Below are 19,709 nucleotides of genomic sequence, written 5' to 3'. Positions count from 1 at the left end.
TATACTGCTGGTTCAGAGCTCTGGCTGGGAGGAAGGGAGACTAGGAGAGTTGGTTCTAATTCAGTTCTTATAGTTTATTAAAAGTAATAACTTAGCCCCTGAAATGTTATAAATAAATAAATAGTCCTTTATCTAGTATTGCCCTTTTTTTAATTTAGAGTACATTTGATATGGCTTATGAAATCGACTTTTAGCTTTGAGTTACAATTTAAAAATTATTTTCATAAATAATGCATGATAAAAATAATTTAAAATCACTTTAAATTAGAAACATGATTTATGAAAATGAATTAAATCAACTTTTTTGAATAATATATGTATCATAGGTTAGAATCTATAAGTTAAAAAACTAAAATCAAAATTGATTAAATCAAAAATTTGACTTAATTTTGCAATAAAATTTGATTTAAAATAAGTTATTTCTAACCAAACATATTTATGATATTGTTAAACAACTTACATCAATTCACAAAAGTCTCACTAAATGAAAATTTAATTCTATTTTTTTGTTACAAAATATTTATTTACGAGAAATTATTAACTATTTTCTATGTATATATATCTCTCTTATTTGGGTAAAATTAGGTAAAAAAAACTATTATTTTTATGTTTCACTTCTTATTGAATAAAAAAATGTAATTTATATATTTTTAAAATGATATAAATATTGTAAAAATATTTATGATGGTTAAATATTTGAAATTGTAAATAAACATCACATGATGGTTAAATATTTGAAATTATAAAGTATTATAACATTTTTACGTGAATGAGTGCATTATACTAGGATTATCTAATAATTTTTATATTTTTAATAAATTTTCTCATCCCACGTGCTTTTTTTCTATTTTTAGAAAAGGAAGAAGTAAATAAATGAAAAAAAAAGAACATAAAATTGATAAAAAGGATTACATTATAAATACTTTAAAAAAACAGGGATTGGGTACTGGTTTCTTAAACTACAAGGACTAATTAATTTTTTCGAATAAACTATAGACGTGAAATTATGATTAATCGGAACAAATGAAGGCATTGATTTTTCTGCGATGCAGTCTGACCTCGCCTAAACGTTTCAACAAATGGTTAGTTTCCACGTCAGTAAAACAGAATCCTTGATTTTTTTAGGGATGTGTGAACTTGATGGATATGGTTGCAGGGGATTATTAGGGTGGCATCTTCTTTATTCCCCTTGCATTCCCTAGTCGTGGCGGTGGCTCGGGGATTTTCAAGTTACCACATTATTGTTAAGCCTGGTGACGTGGTCCTCTGATAATATGCCACATAGTCAGAACCATGTGATAAAAAAAAGCTATAGTTATAAACTGGCTGACCAATTCAAGTTAAAAAAATAGAAGAAGAAACTGGCCTGAGTTGATAAAAAGATATTAAACTCTTTTAAAAATAAATTATCTTAATTTTTATAAAAATATGTATATATATTAACCTTTAAAATTTGAAACTCGAACGGGTTGGGTTTAAAAAGTATCTGTAAATCTATTTTTTAAATTATTTTTTATTTAAAAAATAAAATAAAGTGTTTTTACATGTATTTTGAATGGATTTATATAAAAAAATAAAAAAAATATATCATTTTAGTATATTTTAAATTAAATAATTCTTTAAGAAAAACATTACCAAACACAAGTTTAATATAACGCTGTAAAAAACAGCCGTTGGGCTGGGAATTTGTTTTTTTTAATTAAGAAAATAACGTGACGGCGCATGAAGGGCTATGGGGATATGATGAGCAAGTGATTTTCCACGGCGTGGGAGGCCAAGAAACCTGGGCTAGACAGGACAACCTCAAAATAATATTATTCTAATAGAAATGGGAATAAATAAAAGAAAATTATATTGATAATGAAAGGACCGGGCATCGTGGAGCGACGAAGGATGGGTCAATGTTCTATAAAAAAACACGAGTTGTCTCCTCTTGCCAGAGAAAGTTGAGATTCCCACCTTTGCTTTTAAAATATTTTTTAATTTTAAAAAATTAATTTTTAAATTAACATATTAAAATGATTTAAAAATATTTAAAAAATTCAAATTTATTTAAAAATATTTTTAAAACATAAAAACAATATTTTTCATATCAGTTTGGTTTCGTGGAAAGTTAGAGAGAGATGGAGTTGGCTAGTTGAAGTTTTCAACTGGAATTTCCAGAACATTGCCACGAGGAAAGTCTTTTTCCTTGCAACTTCCAATAACATTTGAAATCTAGGCAAATTTCAACTCATTTTATTTCTTTAATAGTTTAATTGGAGTAGACTACTTGAGTTCCTCCTCTCTATTTTTAAAAGAGTTATTTTTTTATTATTATCTTTAGCTCACCAACTCCACATTGACAACATTAAAAAAAATTATAATTGTAAAAGTACAAGAAAAATCAAAGCAAAAAAAAAAAACACAAAAGCATTTGTAAGAGACATGGTGTAAATACATGCTAAAATACCATGACAAGTACAGCATAACTAGAGTGTGGTTGGGGTAACAATGCTGGAGTGTGGTTGGGCTTCTTGTTTTATTTTTGCAAGTTTGGTGATGGAGTGTGAAGTGTAAACACTGTAGTCCCACTCATTTGTCAACTACCAGCATATGATTCCCACGCGCCACCACTTCCAAGTTCCGTTCCAGCAACTTTCAGTTCATTCTAGCAGCTCTCGAGAGTCATTTTCGAACCCTGAATGAATGTTTGTTTATTTTAAATAATTTTCAATTTATTATTATTTTTTATATGAATTATGATGGAATATTGAAGTGTTGGGGTTTTGCGCTGATGTGTTGCAACCTTGAGGTATGAAGCCATAAGGGTATGTTAGGCAGTATGGTTGCGGTTGCTTTTCAAATAACTTTTTGTGCCGAAATACATGTCAATGATGTTTTTTTATTTTTTAAAAATTATTTTTGACATCAACACATCAAAACGATGCAAAACATACAAAACATATTAAATTTTAGAAAAAAAAATTGATTTTTTTAGAAACGCGGTTTGCACGGTGTTTCCAAACAGTTTTAGTGGCATATTTTGCCTTTATACCTTTTTTTTTTATGCATTTTGCATTTATATAAAACTTTTATATGAATTCTACCATTCTACTATGTGTTTTCATTAAAATTGCTTTTCTTCCATTCAATTTTATTACATCATGTGACACCTGTTAAAAAACATGTGTATCAATTGATAAAATCATTACTTGAAAATAATACCACATATATGAAAATTTTTAAAAAAATCAAGAATATTTGAATTAAAAAACCCCAAGCCAATAATATTTGAAAAGCATGAACTTTATTTATTTATAATTTTACAACATTTTATTTGTTGGAATTTGTTTCTCATATGCTCTCGTGTATGCAAAATATTTAAGAAAAGTATGATGATTAATTAAAAATTAATTTTTCAAAATTAAAATTGAGATTATAGTTGTAAAAAAATTGAAGTTTTTAATGGATTTATATAAAAATAAAATAAAAAATGTTATTTTAATATATTTTAAATTAAATAATTATTTTAAAAAAACATCTTGTGTTCCCAAACACAAGTTAATATATAACTCTATAAAAAACAGCCGTTGGGCTGAGAACTGTTTTTTTTTATTAAGAAAATAACGTGACGGCGCATGAAAGGCTATAGCTAAGAACATGATGTGCAAGTGACTTTACACGGTGTGGGAGGCCAAGAAATCTGGCCAGACAAAACGACCTTAAAATTATATTATACTAAATTGAATACATTATATGTGTATTGAATTCCTGAGCACAAAAGGCAAAGAGCCTTGTGTCAAGCAATGTCAGGGGGTAGTTTAAAAATCGATTTTTATTTATTTATTTTGTAATTAAAATAGATAATTGTAAGAAATGCAGTGATTTAAATTAGATGAACCAATCAATTCAAGCTGCGAGGGCGTGTGGCACGGCATTTGAAAAGAGTTTAAAAAAATTAATTTTTTTTTAAATTAATATATTTTTGATGTTTTCAAATCATTTTGATGTGTTGATCTCAAAAATAATTTTAAAAAAATAAAAAAACATTATTGGCATACTTTTCTGAGTGAAAAGCATTTTGAAAAGCAGCCACAACCACACTCCCAAACACGCTTGATCTCTGTATTATCAAATTAATAAAGCTTGCAATTGGGGTAAAATCATCTTTTAAGGGGATTCATTAAGTATTGCAAGATTGATCAAAAATAAATTGATCCACATATATTTTTTTTTACAATTAAATGATTTAGTTGTTATTAAAAGTAAAAGGTTGTATTTTTTTTATTCAGGGCTTTTTTAACTTTTTATTATTATTATTTGGGTGATAAAACTATGCCTATGCCTTTTAGAGCAAAAAAAAACATTAAACTTGCACATGAGGCTTTTTATATTATCCTTTTTTTTAACAGTTGGATTACCATTGAAGTAGAAAAATTTATAAGCATGATTTCAAGGGTATTTTTGGTTTTTTATTTTATTTTTGGGTTGACCTAGGAGTTGTTTAGTAATTTTGAAAAAATAAATATTTAAAAAAAAAGTTGTCGACACATATGTCGGCGTGTAGCGATCCTCGTGTCATTCAGACAACGTGTGCGAAACCATCCAATTACTAAATTCCATCATCTAGTGTGGCGTTAGCATCACTGCAATGTCCTCTTTGTACCGGTATGGCGTGTGCTTGTGGTGGAGGCATGGTTGGTATTCGATAAGCTTTTTTTCCCTCTCTTTTTCCTATTTTGGCCTAGAAATTCGTGCATTCCATCCAAAAAATAATTGTATCCTTCAATTTATATTTCTATAAGTTTTCACTTTCATTCTTTTAATTACTCTTTGTTTTCCTTTTGATGCCTTTTGAATTTTAATTTTTTTTTCAATTTCATCCCTTCAAAATTTATTTAAGTTGATTTTTGTATTCAATTTGGTCCTCATTCTTTTTATTGTTTTTTTTTTGTGTTTTATCCTTTTCTTGATTTATTAATTTTTCAATTTCATCCCTAATCATTTTATTGCATTTATTTTTTTATCTAATTTTGGTCCTCTTTTTTTATTGCTATTTTTCATTTATCTTTTTTTTAATCTTGTCCCTCAATATCTTATTTTATTTAACTTTTTATACCATTTGGATCCTTATTCTTTTGATTATTATTTTTCTATCATTTTCTTAATTTATTTTGTTTTTTTAATTTAGTCCCTAATTATTTTTTTCATTTAGTTTTTTATACCAGATTTTGTCCTCATTGTTTGAGTTTAAGATTGTTTTTTTATTGGAAAATTTACTTTGTTTTTTTTTGTGTGTCTACCTTTCTTTGGGAAATCTTAGTCTCATAATCATGATTCGATTTAAGTTCATTGTTTTTGTTTTTTTTATTAAAAATTGATTTTTTCCTCAAATTCATCATTTGACATTTTGGTTATTGGGTCTTGAAGTTCATTATTTGTTTCAATTTTTTCTTTTGGGTTATCTTGATCTTGTATCCTAAGTAATGAGTTAGTAGAGTTGACTAAGTTTTTTTCCTAGATAATTTTTTTAATTGGTTTTGTTTTTGTAATTTCATCATCTGGCGTTACATTATTGGCCTTTGAGCTTTGTAATTTTTTTTTTTTGTGAGGTTATCTTAGGTGAAGATTAGTCAAGTTAACTCAAGTTATCTTGATTTTTTTTCAAAAATTTTTATTTAATTTCGATCGTTTTTGAAAGTTTAGCTCTTTTTTTCTTGATCTTATATCTCAAGTAATAGGTTAGTTGAGTTTCTTTTCTTTACAGGTTATTCTTCAAAATTGATGTTTTGTTTTCATTTTTATCATTTGTCATTAGATTATTTGCCGTCGAGCTTTGTGATTTTTTTGCTTTTCTTTCTATGGGGTTAACTCAAGTGTGAATTAGTCAAGTTAACCATAGTTATCTTGGATTTTTTAAAATATTTTTTTATTTAACTTTGGTCCTTTTTTATAGGTTCTTCTTTTGAAAGTTTTTTTTCTCAACTTTTTTTTAAAAAAAATTGATTGTTTTTTTAGTTCCATCATTTGACATTAGATTATTGGCTTTTGAGCTTTGTTTTTTTTTTTTGTTTTTTTTTGTGAGGTTATCACGAATGCGGATTTGTCAAGATAATACAAGTTAGCTCAAGTTTTTTTCCAACATTTATTTATTGAACTTAGGTCTTTTTTGCTAGGTCTTTATTTTGAGAGTTTTTTTTATCTCAATCTCATATCGCAGATGATTGGTTAGTCAAATTAACAAGGGTTGACTCGGGTTTTTTCTTTAACACTATCTTTTAAAAATTAATTTTTTTGTTCATTATTTGATATTATGTTATTGAGCCCTGAACTTCTTGATGTTTTTTCCTCTTTCTTTTTTGCAGGTTTCTCTCAATCAAACATCATAGGTCACGTGTTAATCAAGTTAATCCGAGTTGACTCAAGTTATCATTGCCTTGTATGTCAGGAAAAATTTAACCCGGTTCATGACGTAATACGTGCCGCCTATCTAGTATTGTAACAAAAAATAGTTAAACTAACAAACACATACTACTTATTAAAATATACCAACTCATATTTGTTTTTGTAAAATCAAATTATCTCAAGCATACAATAAACCATAAAAAGACTAAATGTCTCATTCATAATTATATCGATAAGATATTCTTCTTTAGATGCTAACTAGTTGAGTGCCACGTTACGCGACGGGCTTACCTTTTATTTTCATAAAAAATACTATAAAAATTTATAATATAAAAAATAATATTTTTTCAATATTATTAATAATAATTTTTTTCAAATTTATTAATTATAATAAAACTAATAATATTAATAATACAAATAATAATATTTTTATTATAATATTATTAATTATAATAAAAATAATAATATTTATAACACAAATAATTATATTAAGAATTCCAAGAATATTTATAACATAAATAATAATATTTTTTATATTAATACTTTGAGTTACAATAAAAATAATAATATTTTTTATATGAATACTTTGAATTATAAGAGAAATAATAATATTTATAACATAAATTATTATATTAAAAAACCGAAGAATATTTAGAACACAAATTATTTGGGTCCTAGCAAAGATTCATGCGAATTGGGTCCTAAGGCTGAGGCAGGAACCATTAGACATGGGTCCTGTGCAGAACCCGTGCGAATTGGGTCCTGGCGAAGGCTCATTACCATTGGGTTCTTAAAGTATAAATTATTGTTCTTATTATGATTATTGTCATTAATAATTTTGAAATAAAATATTATTACCACCAAAGAAAAACGATATAATTGATTTGAAGGATAAAATTAAAATTAAAATTAAAATTAAAATTATTATTATTATTTGTGCTACAAATATTATTATTTTTATTATAATTGAAGGTATTAATATTAAAAATAGTATTATTTGTGTTATAAATATTTAAAAAATAAAGAATAATATTTTTTTAAAATGGTATTAAAAAAATATTTGTGTTTAAAACAACGTGGGTTCAAATTTATTTTTTTTCTAAGTTTTTATAGTTTTTCATTTTATATTTTATATTTGAAATCAAATTCTCGTTGTTTTTCCAAACAATAACAAAGTCTTAGCACCTTTTTTTTAAAAAAAAAAAGATAAAAAAAAACCCCTAACCAAATTGTTAAAAACAAATGTGAATAAACAATATATTCTAAGATTGAAGCATGTAGTAGATTTTATTAATTCCAAAATAAGATTTAATATTTTTAGTGCATGGTGCAAGGTTTAACATAGCTAGAAGACACAATACATAGAATAATAATGTATGCTGTTGTATTCCACCAACACACCAAACAATAAAAACATTAATACAAATGCTTCATGATTCAGCAGATGAAAATGAGCAAGTGCTTCTAAGTTTTTATTAATACAAAAGTAAGCAATAAGATGTAGCTTTTTTAGCAGTTGTATCAACATACATGTTGGCTTAGGCCTTGCAATCCTGCACAACGGAAAACATGCATGTTATTGTCTTTATAAATTGTATAAAGCCAATGCTGTTATATTGGTGGAACAATACCTTTGATTTGTACCCAAGCGAGGTTGGGGCATGGGTCTATCATTTCCCGGCCCAAGGGGGGATGGGCGTTATGTAGTTGTGCATCCTGGACATGCCAGCCCCAGCATCACGTGTGCGCTTGGGTCTGCCCTGCGCGCAACCAGGACAGCTCAAGCGACAGGTGTCACCACGTGGGGCGGAGGACCCAAGCGAATTGGGTCATGACGAAAGCCCATTACTATTAGGTCTTGACGCAAGACCCATTTGAAGGGTAAAAATATAAATTATTGTTTTTATTATTATTATTGTCATTAATAAATTTGAAATAAAATATTATTACCACCAAAGAAAAACCATATAATTGATTTGAAGGATAAAATTAAAAATTATTATTATTATTTGTGTCGTAAATATTGTCATTTTTATTATAATTAAAGGTATTAGTATTAAAAATACTATTATTTGTGTTATAAATATTACTATTTCTATTATAGTTCAAAGCATTAATATAAAAAATATTATTATTTGTGGTACAAATATTTTTATTTTTATTATAATTGAAAGTAATAATATTTATTTTTATTTTAGTTCAAAGTATTAATATAAAAAGTATTATTATTTATGGTACAAAGATTATTATTTTTATTATCATTGAAAGTATTAATATTAAAAATAGTATCATTTGTGGTATAAATATTATTATTTGCGGTACAAATATTTTTATTATTATTATAATTGAAAGTATTAATATTAAAAATAGTATTATTTGTGCTCTTAATATTATTATTTTTATTATAATTCAAAGTATTAATATCGACAATACTATTATTTGGGATATAAATATTATCATTTTTATTACAATTGAACTAATAATATTTAGAACACAAATTATAATATGTTTGATATTAATACTTTCAACTATAATAAAAATAAAAATATTTATAAGGGAAATAATTATATTTAGAAACTCAAAACTCAATAGCCCTGGGTTATAGGACCCATGAAAATTGGGTCCCGACGCAAGACAAATTTGCACTGGGCACAGGGCAAGCTAGCCCTAGCACCATGTCGAGTCTGAGCCAGCACATAGGCAGGGCAACCCAAACGCCAGGTCTCGCCACGTGGTGTGTGAGTTTGGCAGTGCGCCCTAGGTAAGGCAGTCCCAGCACCATGTGGTGCTCTGGTCTGGCTGGGCGCCCTGGGCAAGGCAACCCCAACGCCACCTGGCGCACGGGTTTGACCCAGCGCAAGGGCAGACAACCCAAGCGTCAGGTGTCCCCACGTGGGGGCGCAACCCTAGCTCACGCCTAGGGCAAGGGTAAGCCAGCCCCAGCGCCACGTGGTGCTCGAGTGCACAAGAACAGGTCAGCCCAAGAGCCAGGTGTCTTCACATGGGGGCGTAGGCATGACTAACGTCTAGGGCAGCCCCATCAAAATTTAAAGTGACCATTTTCTCCCTAATTATCCATTCAATGCCAAATGTATCCTAGTGAAAAGACAAACTCACCCCTCCCCTGTTGCATTTGCAACTCTTTGTGGCAAGGGCTGAGTTGCTATTATATTGCTTCAATTTACAGTGCTTTGAGTTTAGGTAAACAGTAAGGGGGCTCTAAACCCTTTTAGTATATTGTATAATATTTTTTTTTTGACAATTACTACACTGATATCAAATATTTAATAAAGGTTAATATTTATAAGTAAATTCTCACTTTAGATAATTTTTCATTGGTTTGAGTTTTTTAATTCAAAATTTCTTTATTGCATATATTTTTAACACATATCACATGATTTAACAAAACTGGATGAAAAGAAAAAAAAACCTTAACGAGATAAAAAGGTAGAATTCATATTTTTTTTATAAACTAAAATCTTTTAAAATAAAATAAAATAAAAAAGAATAAAACATCTCGTTTTTATCAGCTAAATACATAGATCTTTTAACTAACGTAAATGAACAAAAGAACATAAATTATAATACATATAGTTATTGAATAACATAATCTATAATTTTTATTTATAAAAAGCATAATCCATAAGAGTTTAAAAAATAGAAAAGCAATGATCTGTATGTTTTTACTCTAATATTGTTTTTTAAAAATAATTTTTTTATTTTAAATTATTTTTAAAATATGTTTATATCATTTTAATATACTAATATCAAAAATAAATTTTAAAAAATAAAAAATAGATTATTTTAATATATTTTGAAATGATTTTTTCTTATAAATATTTTAAAATAATATATTTTTTATTTTTTAAAATTATTTTTAACATTATTATATTAAAATAATTTAAAAATATATGAAATAATTTTAAACAATTTGTTTTTTAAAATTTAGTGAACACAGTTCAAAACAGGATCTATGTACATTTCTTTCGTTAACCAGAAACACTGGACTCGTTTTCCAATCTGGGCCTACCCACGCCTATATATATATAGACACGCCCATGGTCTCCCTCTGTCGTCCTCTCCTTGTCCGCTCGCAAGCTGCGTAACTATCAAGCGAAGTTGACAGTAGCAATAGCTAAAGCAAACCCTAAACAATGGCGGAGCCAAAAACCAAATACGATCGCCAACTCAGGTACTACTTTCTACTTATCTTCACTTCAAGCTTCAATTTCCCCTTAAATTTTTATTTTTGAAATTGTGTTTAGGATATGGGGTGAGCAAGGACAGACTGCCCTAGAAAAAGCCAGCATTTGTTTGCTTAATTGCGGTCCTACCGGTTCCGAGACACTGAAAAATCTTGTACTTGGTGGAGTTGGATCCATCACTGTGATTGATGGGTCTAAAGTTGAACTGGGTGACCTTGGAAATAATTTCATGGGTATACTTTCTTTTTCTTTATTTCTTTCTTTCTTGTCGTGCTTTGCTTTGCTTTCTCTTATTTGTGATGGTGGTTGGTAGTGGATGAATCATGTGTTGGGCAATCCAAGGCGAAATGTGTGTGCACGTTTCTTCAAGAGTTGAATGATGCTGTTAAAGCCAAGTTCATAGAAGAGTATCCTGAGGCATTGGTTGACTCTAATCCCTCCTTCTTTTCGCAGTTTACGCTTGTTGTAGCTACTCAGGTATTGAATTTTGATGTCTATAGTAGGGTAATTGTGCATTCTTGATGGAATACCGTGCAATAGGATATTGAGCTTGCTCTTGTCGCTATGATTGTATGTTCGTGTTACTTTGTTTTGGATATAAAATAAATATGCTTATGTTTGCGTGTGGTTTTGTAAAGTGGTGATGGGTATCCTAATGATGGGATTTTTGCCCCATTTTTGCTCTTTTTATTTTTATTTTTAATTCTTGCATAGTCTTTCCTCATTGTCTCAGCATCAGAAAACAAATTACATGTATTTCATGATTGAAAATTCTGATTTGCCATTTCTCAAGACAGTTTTCTGTTATCTTAATTCTTTCTTTGACTTTGATGGATGATTTCTGATATCACTTGCAGTTGGCTGAAGACTCTATGGTGAAGCTTGAGAAAATCTGCAGGGAGGCAAATGTTTTGTTAATTTTTGCACGCTCCTATGGCCTTACTGGGTTTGTCAGAAATAGTGTGAAGGTGATTTTTTTTGTTACTTCATCATGATTGAAATTGCTCTAACCATCTTGACCTTCCAGAAACTGAGGATTAAACTGCATTGAGGCACTGAATGGATGACCTACTCGGTTACTTTGTGGCTACATCATTATTTAATTTTCTCTGATTCAATGTTTTGGACATTTCCATCTCTTTCATAAGTTGATGGCAAAAGAGTCCTGGAATTCTCTCTAGGGAGTTGTGTAGGGGAAGGGAAAGCTGGTGAGCCAAAATTGGAAGAATATAAAAACTGAAATGGGCATCAGTTGGAACAATTTTTAGCATATCAACTATCAAGTCTGGAAATTGCTTTCCATGTATCTAGATGTTCCAAAGTTGAATTTTCGTTTTCTGAGGCAGGAACATGCAGTGATTGAGTCAAAGCCTGATCATTTCTTGGATGACCTACGGTTAAATAACCCATGGCCTGAGCTCAAAAGGTACATATAGCTTTGTCTTTGAATCTATTTTTACTTGATATTTTGGAATGCACATGTATATCTTATACCAGTAGACTACTGCTTACTCTAGTGAATTGAAGAAATTTATTACTCCCTCTGTCCCATTCTATTAGTCTACTATTGGATTTCCAAATATTAATTAAACAGCATTTACTGCTCTCTCTACTGTGCATATGCTAAAAATAACTCCGCCTTGGAAAATGTAGAATTCCATATAATTTGAAATGTAGATGTAAATCCTCAAAAAATCGAGGATAAGATAGGAAAATAATATTTTTTTGCGTACTTATTTAGAAAGTGTACAAATATTATGGGACATCTTTTAAAAGGAGGCAAGATAGGAAAATAATATTTTTTACATGTACTTTATTTAGAAAGCAGACAAATATTAGGGGACATCTCTAAAAAAGAGACATGGACAAACAAAGTGGGATGAAGTATCTTTCTTCCCAGTCTCACTTTATGTTGTACCTAGAGAACATGCTCCCATTTGTAATAAACATCCTTCGTTTTTTGGTTGGAGCTTAAAGCATACATGCTGCATTCTACTTAAGTTTTCTTATGTGATATTTACATATGATAGGTTTGCTGAAAGTATTGATTTAAAGGTGGCAGATCCTGTTGCCCATAAGCACACACCTTATGTTGTCATTCTTGTCAAGATGGCTGAGGAGTGGGCCAAAGCTCATGGTGGTGCCCTGCCATCAACTAGGGATGAGAAGAAAGAATTCAAGGTTTACAATTTAGTTTACAAGTCTACCTGTAACACTCTCTTCCTATTTCTGTCTGTTAATGCCATTTACTTTGGGGTTTGAATCTCTTAGGAGCTCTTAAAAGCAGGAATGGTTGCAATTGATGAAGACAACTATAAAGAAGCTATTGAGGCCTCCTTTAAAGTCTTTGCTCCTCGAGGAATCAGTGAGTATAAAGTATTCAGAAGAATGGATTTGAAATTTTTGGAGAATGATATTCCTGTAGAAACTTGTTGGTTATTGATAGAAGTAGAGCATTTTTGTTGTGCTCACTTGTTCATTCCTCATATTAGGTAAAGCATAAATGTCTAATAGAATAATTTTACATTTTACCATAAAGGAAAGAAAAAGGTTGCATGCACACTTGTGTTGCTTGGAGGATCAGCAATTGGTCATATATTTCCATGAAACTCATCTGTCCTACCCTACCCTGTAGGATGGATGCTTGCCTTATATAACAGAATGAGTTAACAAGAAATTATCTGTCGCGTTGCCCCCTTATCCTCATTATTGATTCAGTTTTCTTGCACTTTTTTTTATCCTGACTGATTCTGTATTAATCTAACACAGTCAATATGCAAGTAGCTTTTTAATCTATTTCCAAGGGGATCATTTTGGCATTGAAATTAATATGATGTTTGTGGTGGACATTAAGAATATAACTGTAAAAGAAAAAAAAAAGGAAAGAAAGGAAAAATAGAAAAAATATTAACAATATTGTTTAGTTCCTTGTGAATGGTGGCTTTGTTCTCTCTAATGTTGTCTCTCTCTGTTTTTGGTATCCTAGGTTCTGATCTGCTGCAGATAATCCATGACAGCTGCAGTGAAGTTGATTCTAATTCATCCGACTTTTGGGTGATGGTTGCTGCATTGAAGGTTAGGCATTACAATCTGACTTTGATCTTTGATGTCATAGCTCACACTTGTTTTCCAATTGTTAACTGACAGTGGTTAAAGTGCAATTCACTTGTATTGCAGTCTGTAGAAATGATGCTTTTAGGATTATATCATGAACGGATTGACAAGCTTGTTGTGGACTTTAGGGAAACTGAAATTGGCCAAATGTGTATCATGGTGGATAATTTTACTATTGGAAAAATTTGGATCACTAATCTTTGTTTCTTTGGAAGCCCATTCTCTTTAAGGGAGCATCATGTTTATATTATTTCTAAACTATTAGTTTGGACAAAAGTCTGGGGTAAACTCTGGATGTCTAGAAGTTGTGCCTACTCTTTAGAGGTTCTTTGCAATCATTTGATCAGGCACTATGCATGGAAGTTTGCTCATGAATTTTCACTTTAGAAAGAAAGTAATAGGACTATTAGAGGTTTGGGTTTCATGGTAGATGGGCTTGCCATAGATTCTTTCTTTTCAGTCTTTGTGCACAAGTTCTGAAGGGGTGGACAATTTTTTTCAAGCTTTAATGTGCATCTTGCATTCATCTCACTTTCTTGTCTTCTTTCTCCGCTTTTTCAGTGTCCAATTGGAGTCTGTGAGACACGTTCTCCTATTATGTATGGATAGGATCTAGTTTGATGATAACATTAAGATCTATCACACTCCATGCTTAAGATTTTGATTTCTTGAAGTGGGCCTTCACATTCTTAGGAGTTCATTGTGAATGAAGGTGGAGGGGAGGCGCCTCTTGAAGGTTCAATACCAGATATGACATCTTCAACTGAGTTAGTGACTAAGCCTATCTGGGTTGATTATCTTTCATAGCAGTTTAAATTATGAAAATAAAAGGAAGATATAAATGGAATATCAACTCTTTTGCAGGCTTTATGTAAATTTGCAGAAGATCTACCTAGCAAAAGCAGAGGCTGATTTTCTTGTTATTCAGCAAAGAGTTAAGAGTATTTTGAAGAGAATTGGCAGAGATCCAGATAGCATCTCAAAGGCAGTGATTAAAAGCTTCTGTAAAAATGCAAGAAAACTAAAGGTAAGTTCATATATTATGTTTTATTTTCTGTTTATCTGTAATTGATTGTGTGCATCTCCTCTTGAGGTGACTGCTTATCTTTCAGATATTTGTTTGTCAAAGTACCTAGGCAGAAGTGCCTTTATCCTTACATTATGATTCATGATTATTAAGCTAACTAAAATTTTATGTTTCTCCCTCTTATCAGAATAAACATGTTCACCATTAACTACCCATTTGTATTCAACTAATTTCAAGGAATTGTTGAAGTGATAGCATATGGACTCTCACCTATGTGTTATCGTTGAGTTATGTAACTTTTGGAATGTTACCCAGTTAGACAATTCAGTTGAGATCACTGGAAAAACATATCTTTTTCGTGTCCCAAAAAGTCCTCTTCTAGACATGCAACTATGTCATTATAACATAATAGAGGCTTGATATTGTTCCTCTTTGAGATGGATTATATTGTTCTTAGATAAGGTGTGTTTGTGAGCATTTTAAAACTCTTCTTTGTAGGTTTGCAGGTATCGACTTATTGAAGATGAGTTCAGCAATCCTGCAGTACCAGAGGTACAGAAGTATTTAACTGATGAGGAATACAGGTGAGGTTCACCTTATGGTTTACAATTCAGATAGCATTGTCTTGCAACAATCCTGTTTCCCTGGTATGAGAAGATTTTTGAGAATGATTCTCTGATTAATTTCTGTCTTGTACATCTATATAATATGTATGGAAGCATTAGAATGAGATTTCAAAAATATAAACAATATCCTTATAACTGTTATCAAAACTATCTCCTGTATTCAAGGAAAATATTATGTTGGTGGCACTTTATAGGATATGCCATATAATAAATGGTGATAATTTTTCATAGAAAAATGCCGAGTTTGTGTTATGAAAAACAGTAACATATTAGTTATAATAATCTCTTTTTGTTTGATTGTTTTTAAATTTTTATTTTTTTTGAGTTCATGAAATTTATTTTTCTCACAAATTCATTTGTCATTCTTGATAATTTTTTTTATCAATAAATAATAATTTTGTACAGTTATTTATTTTGTCTAAAATTTGTTTATTATTGTTGCTGTTGTAGTTGTCCTCAAACCACAAATTACTAGTAGTATTTTGTGTAAAGAAATCTAATGATAAACAAGTAAAGTTTTGTTTACAAATTACAATAATGATTAAAAAGAAGGAATAGTTTGAAAGATTTGAGGAGAATAAAATGGTGGTATGTGTTTTATTGATAAAGTTCGTTTTCTATTAAATTACCTTTTATTTGAAGAGCCATGTGCTAAAAAACACAAAGTACCTAGCACAAAAGGCTTGTGGTCTTTTAATGCCGGATGCCTTGAACATAGACAAAAAGTTATTTAATGTAAAATCACAGTTGTGTTGCAGCTGTTAAAGCATCAAAATTCACGTTTCTCAGCAAAACATGAATTGAGCAGAATTCACATGCATTATTCACTCCAAACATAACAATTGTTGGAATCCCATATTATGGGAAATCTGATTCGCCAACTATCTTGGAGAATTTCAATATTGATCACAACTGCTATGTTTTTTTTAATTAAAAGAATAATTTTTTGTCTGAGTTTTACATCAGAACACAAATGAACTGTATATTAGACTAGCTGAGAGGAATTTGTTTGGCTCGTAACCTTTGATTTTCTTTGAACTTGAGTTGCAGTGTTGCCATGGGGTTTTACATCCTGCTTCGAGCTGTTGACCGCTTTTCTGCTAATTATAATAGTTTCCCTGGGCAATTTGAAGGGTAACATATGAGAATACTTCCTGCAACTCTTTTTCCAAAAAGCCATTGTATTCTTCTACTAAACTGAGATCTGCTCTAACATTGGTGTCATGTAGGGAAATGGACGAGGATATATCTCGATTGAAAACTGCAGTTGTTGGTCTACTTAACGACTTGGGTTGCAATGGCTCAACTGTAACTGAGGACCTTATCAATGAAATGTGCCGGTTTGGTGCTTCTGAACTTCATGCTGTTGCTGCCTTTATCGGGGGAATTGCATCGCAAGAAGTGATCAAGGTGCTATATATATCTATCCCTAGTACACAATGTGCTTTTATCTTTGCCAATATAATGTCACATTTAAGTTTTTCTTGATCAAAATTGTGTTTTAAGAATACCTCCATGATATCACAAATTTTGATCTTCTTCACAGCTCATAACAAAACAATTTGTTCCCATGGTGGGAACTTTCATATTCAACGGCATTGATCAGAAGTCTCAACTATTGGTACTGTAGAATGCTTTGAAGGAACAGGCAAGCTCTTGCCCTTCCCCTTAGCGCAACAATCAAAATTTCTGTTAAGACTTGTACTCACTCCTTTTGGTTTCTAATTGCAGGCCAGCATTTCATAGGATACGATGGAGCAGTAGACCTTTTGCAGGTAAAGAGCTTTATTACATCATTTAGTGGAAGCGGTCTTTACATTGTCGAGAGACGTGTGGGGATGCAGATGCAGAGAGTTCTGATGATATTCAAGTTGTGTGACAGTATTGATGTATAACTTGGCTTAGAAAGAGAGTGAAAATGGTAGAAAAGAAAATGAAAGGCCATAGGTAAAGCTCTCACCTTTCCTTGGCCAAAGAGGGCAACAGTGGTAACGTGATTGATGAGTGGCTTTCATTTAAAACAAGGGTAATCCGTTCTCTCTGCCTTACCCTTTACAACTTTTTTTGTGTAAACTTCTGTAAGAGATGCCTGGATGCACGCCTCCACTGATCAGGCTTGTTCCAGCACACTGCTTAAATAGCAATTTGTACCAAAATCCACTTTGCTAAGAGTTAAAGTTGTTGGAGAGTTTTAAGGTCCTTGGTTTGACCTCCCGTAGTGGTCCTTGCTTTTCTTTTAATAAAGCTCCGCGGGGCCAATTTCTCGTACTTGCGTGATGTGTCCCCCTTTCGTCGAGTGCCCCGCCCGGTTCACTGGGCTATTGGCCTACCAAGCACTTGCCCGCTGCTCTTGCCGCCCGCTTGACGGGCGGACTTTGAATGATGCCAGGGGAGAGTATCTTGGGCTCTTTTCAGTAACATAAAAGCTTTTTTCCCCTTCTTTTTCAGTTTTCTTCTCATTTTCTAGTTTCTATATTCCAATGGAAAATCAAATACTTATTTTTTAAACTTTCAGTTGAAAACTGTGTTCACATTATATTGTTTTCTATTTGGAAAATAACAATGAAATTTGTGTTCAAATCAATTTGTTTTCTAGAATATTTTTTATATTTTAACATGGACATTTTTTTTTTCTTATTTTAAGGGTATGGTTCATTTTTTATTTATATATAATTGTTTTGAGAGATTCTGAAATATTTTTCAATATAATTAAATCGAATGAATTACAAGAATATTGTGATGAATATATTTGTTAGTATGACGAGATAAAATCTATGCTAAAAACACCAAGCACGTAATTAAGCATAAAACTAAAATATTGTCAATACAAATTTAACCTAAAGATTTAAAACAAGTAAACTAAACACTTCACAGGTTAAAATCGAAACTTGCATACTGAATACATAATCAAACCTAAAGTATTCAATTGAATAATTACTAAGTCTATTTTAAGCTGTTAAATATTTTCATAAACATTTTTTTTTTCAATCTGGATCTTTGAACTTTTCGAGAATTTTGATAACAGAAACATTGGACACGACATCAAAATTCTCCAATACATGTATATACTCAATTGAATATGGATTTTAGACCAAGCTTGGAGCTTGATTTGGTATTTATTTTTATTTTTTTAGCTCTAGCACTTAAAAGAAGATGCCATTTGGTATTTCTTTGTATCCTTTTGCTTTAGCTAAATCTTTTTAAGCTGTAGCACTTAAAAGAAGATGCCAACATTTCCCATCAATCAAGAATCAAACTTTTCAAATCTAGTTTCTTTCTTAACACATTTGTAGCAAGGGAGATAGTTACATTTTGGCCATTTTGCTTTGTAACAATTAGCACAAGACTTTTCTCTTCCCGTGACATGAACCGTACAACCATTTCTTCATTGGAGCTAAGAAGTAACCGAGTAGATGAATGATGAAGGAGTTTAGTTGTCATAGACTTACTAAATATTTGACCAAATATCTCATAATTACGACATTCCTTTGATTTATATATGATGAAGTATTCAAGTTTTTTTTATTTAAATTAGATGCGTTATATGAATAAGTATGAATTATAAAAGTATTGCTATTAAGGTTTTATAAAGAAAAGAAAACTTTCATTACCGTCTTAAACATTTATCAAGCTTCTCTTGTGATAAATACTTGATTTGAGCTTGAACAATTTGCAACTCTAGTGTGACTTAGCAACTCAGAAAATTAATGATGTTTTAATATGAGGCAACATATATATTCTTGCCCATTAGCTAAAAATAATTCATCATTTATCTCATGCCAATCCGTTAGCTAAAAATATGGAGCAAATAGGTTGCAAGGAAAGTACAACCGCTTAAGATTGAAACATTATTAATTCTTGGAGTTGCTAAGTCATATTGGAGTTACATATTGTTCAAGTTCAAATCAAGTATTTTCCTTAGAAGAAGTTTGGCAAATATTTAAGATGATACTGAAAATTTTATTTTATTTTCTTTTAAAAAACCTTTATATATATATATATATATATATATATATATATATATATATATATATATTTAAATTGCAGAAATATAAGAACTTTATCAAATATAAATCAAAAGAATGTTGTAATTATGAGATGCTTGGTCAAGTATTTAATAGGTCTATGGCGACTGGACTTCTTTGTCATTCATCTACTTGGTTACTCCTTAGCTCAATTGAAGAGTGTTAAAATATGGAAGAATTTCCTAGTCTGGTGGTTCATGTCACTCAAGGAGAGAAGTCTTGTGCTGGGAGTTATAAAGGAAAATGTACAAAAGATGACAATCTCCGTAGCTACAAACATGTCAAGAAGGAAAGTTTGGAAAGTTTAATTCTTGCTTGCAAATGG

At 30.5% G+C, this 19,709-nt stretch overlaps 1 protein-coding gene across 1 annotated transcript; it reads left to right on the top strand.

Moving 5' to 3' along the window:
• The first annotated feature begins 10,411 nt into the window (after positions 1–10,411).
• LOC18103733 (NEDD8-activating enzyme E1 regulatory subunit AXR1) lies at positions 10,412–17,559 on the top strand. Its single transcript, XM_006376714.3, has 15 exons — positions 10,412–10,579; positions 10,653–10,825; positions 10,906–11,069; positions 11,450–11,560; positions 11,939–12,018; positions 12,623–12,773; positions 12,864–12,957; positions 13,579–13,667; positions 14,400–14,473; positions 14,571–14,733; positions 15,232–15,317; positions 16,410–16,493; positions 16,589–16,769; positions 16,906–17,007; positions 17,091–17,559. Exons 1-14 carry the CDS (start codon positions 10,542–10,544, stop codon positions 16,987–16,989), a joined length of 1,572 nt encoding a protein of 523 aa, XP_006376776.1. The 5' UTR covers positions 10,412–10,541; the 3' UTR covers positions 16,990–17,007; positions 17,091–17,559.
• Positions 17,560–19,709: the final 2,150 nt, after the last annotated feature.

This window comes from Populus trichocarpa, chromosome 2 (genome assembly GCF_000002775.5).
Source record: "Populus trichocarpa isolate Nisqually-1 chromosome 2, P.trichocarpa_v4.1, whole genome shotgun sequence".
In the NCBI taxonomy this organism is placed as follows: Eukaryota; Viridiplantae; Streptophyta; class Magnoliopsida; order Malpighiales; family Salicaceae; genus Populus; species Populus trichocarpa.
The sequence above is the reverse complement of the archived record's forward strand: the minus strand, read 5'-3'. Positions and strand labels throughout refer to the sequence as shown.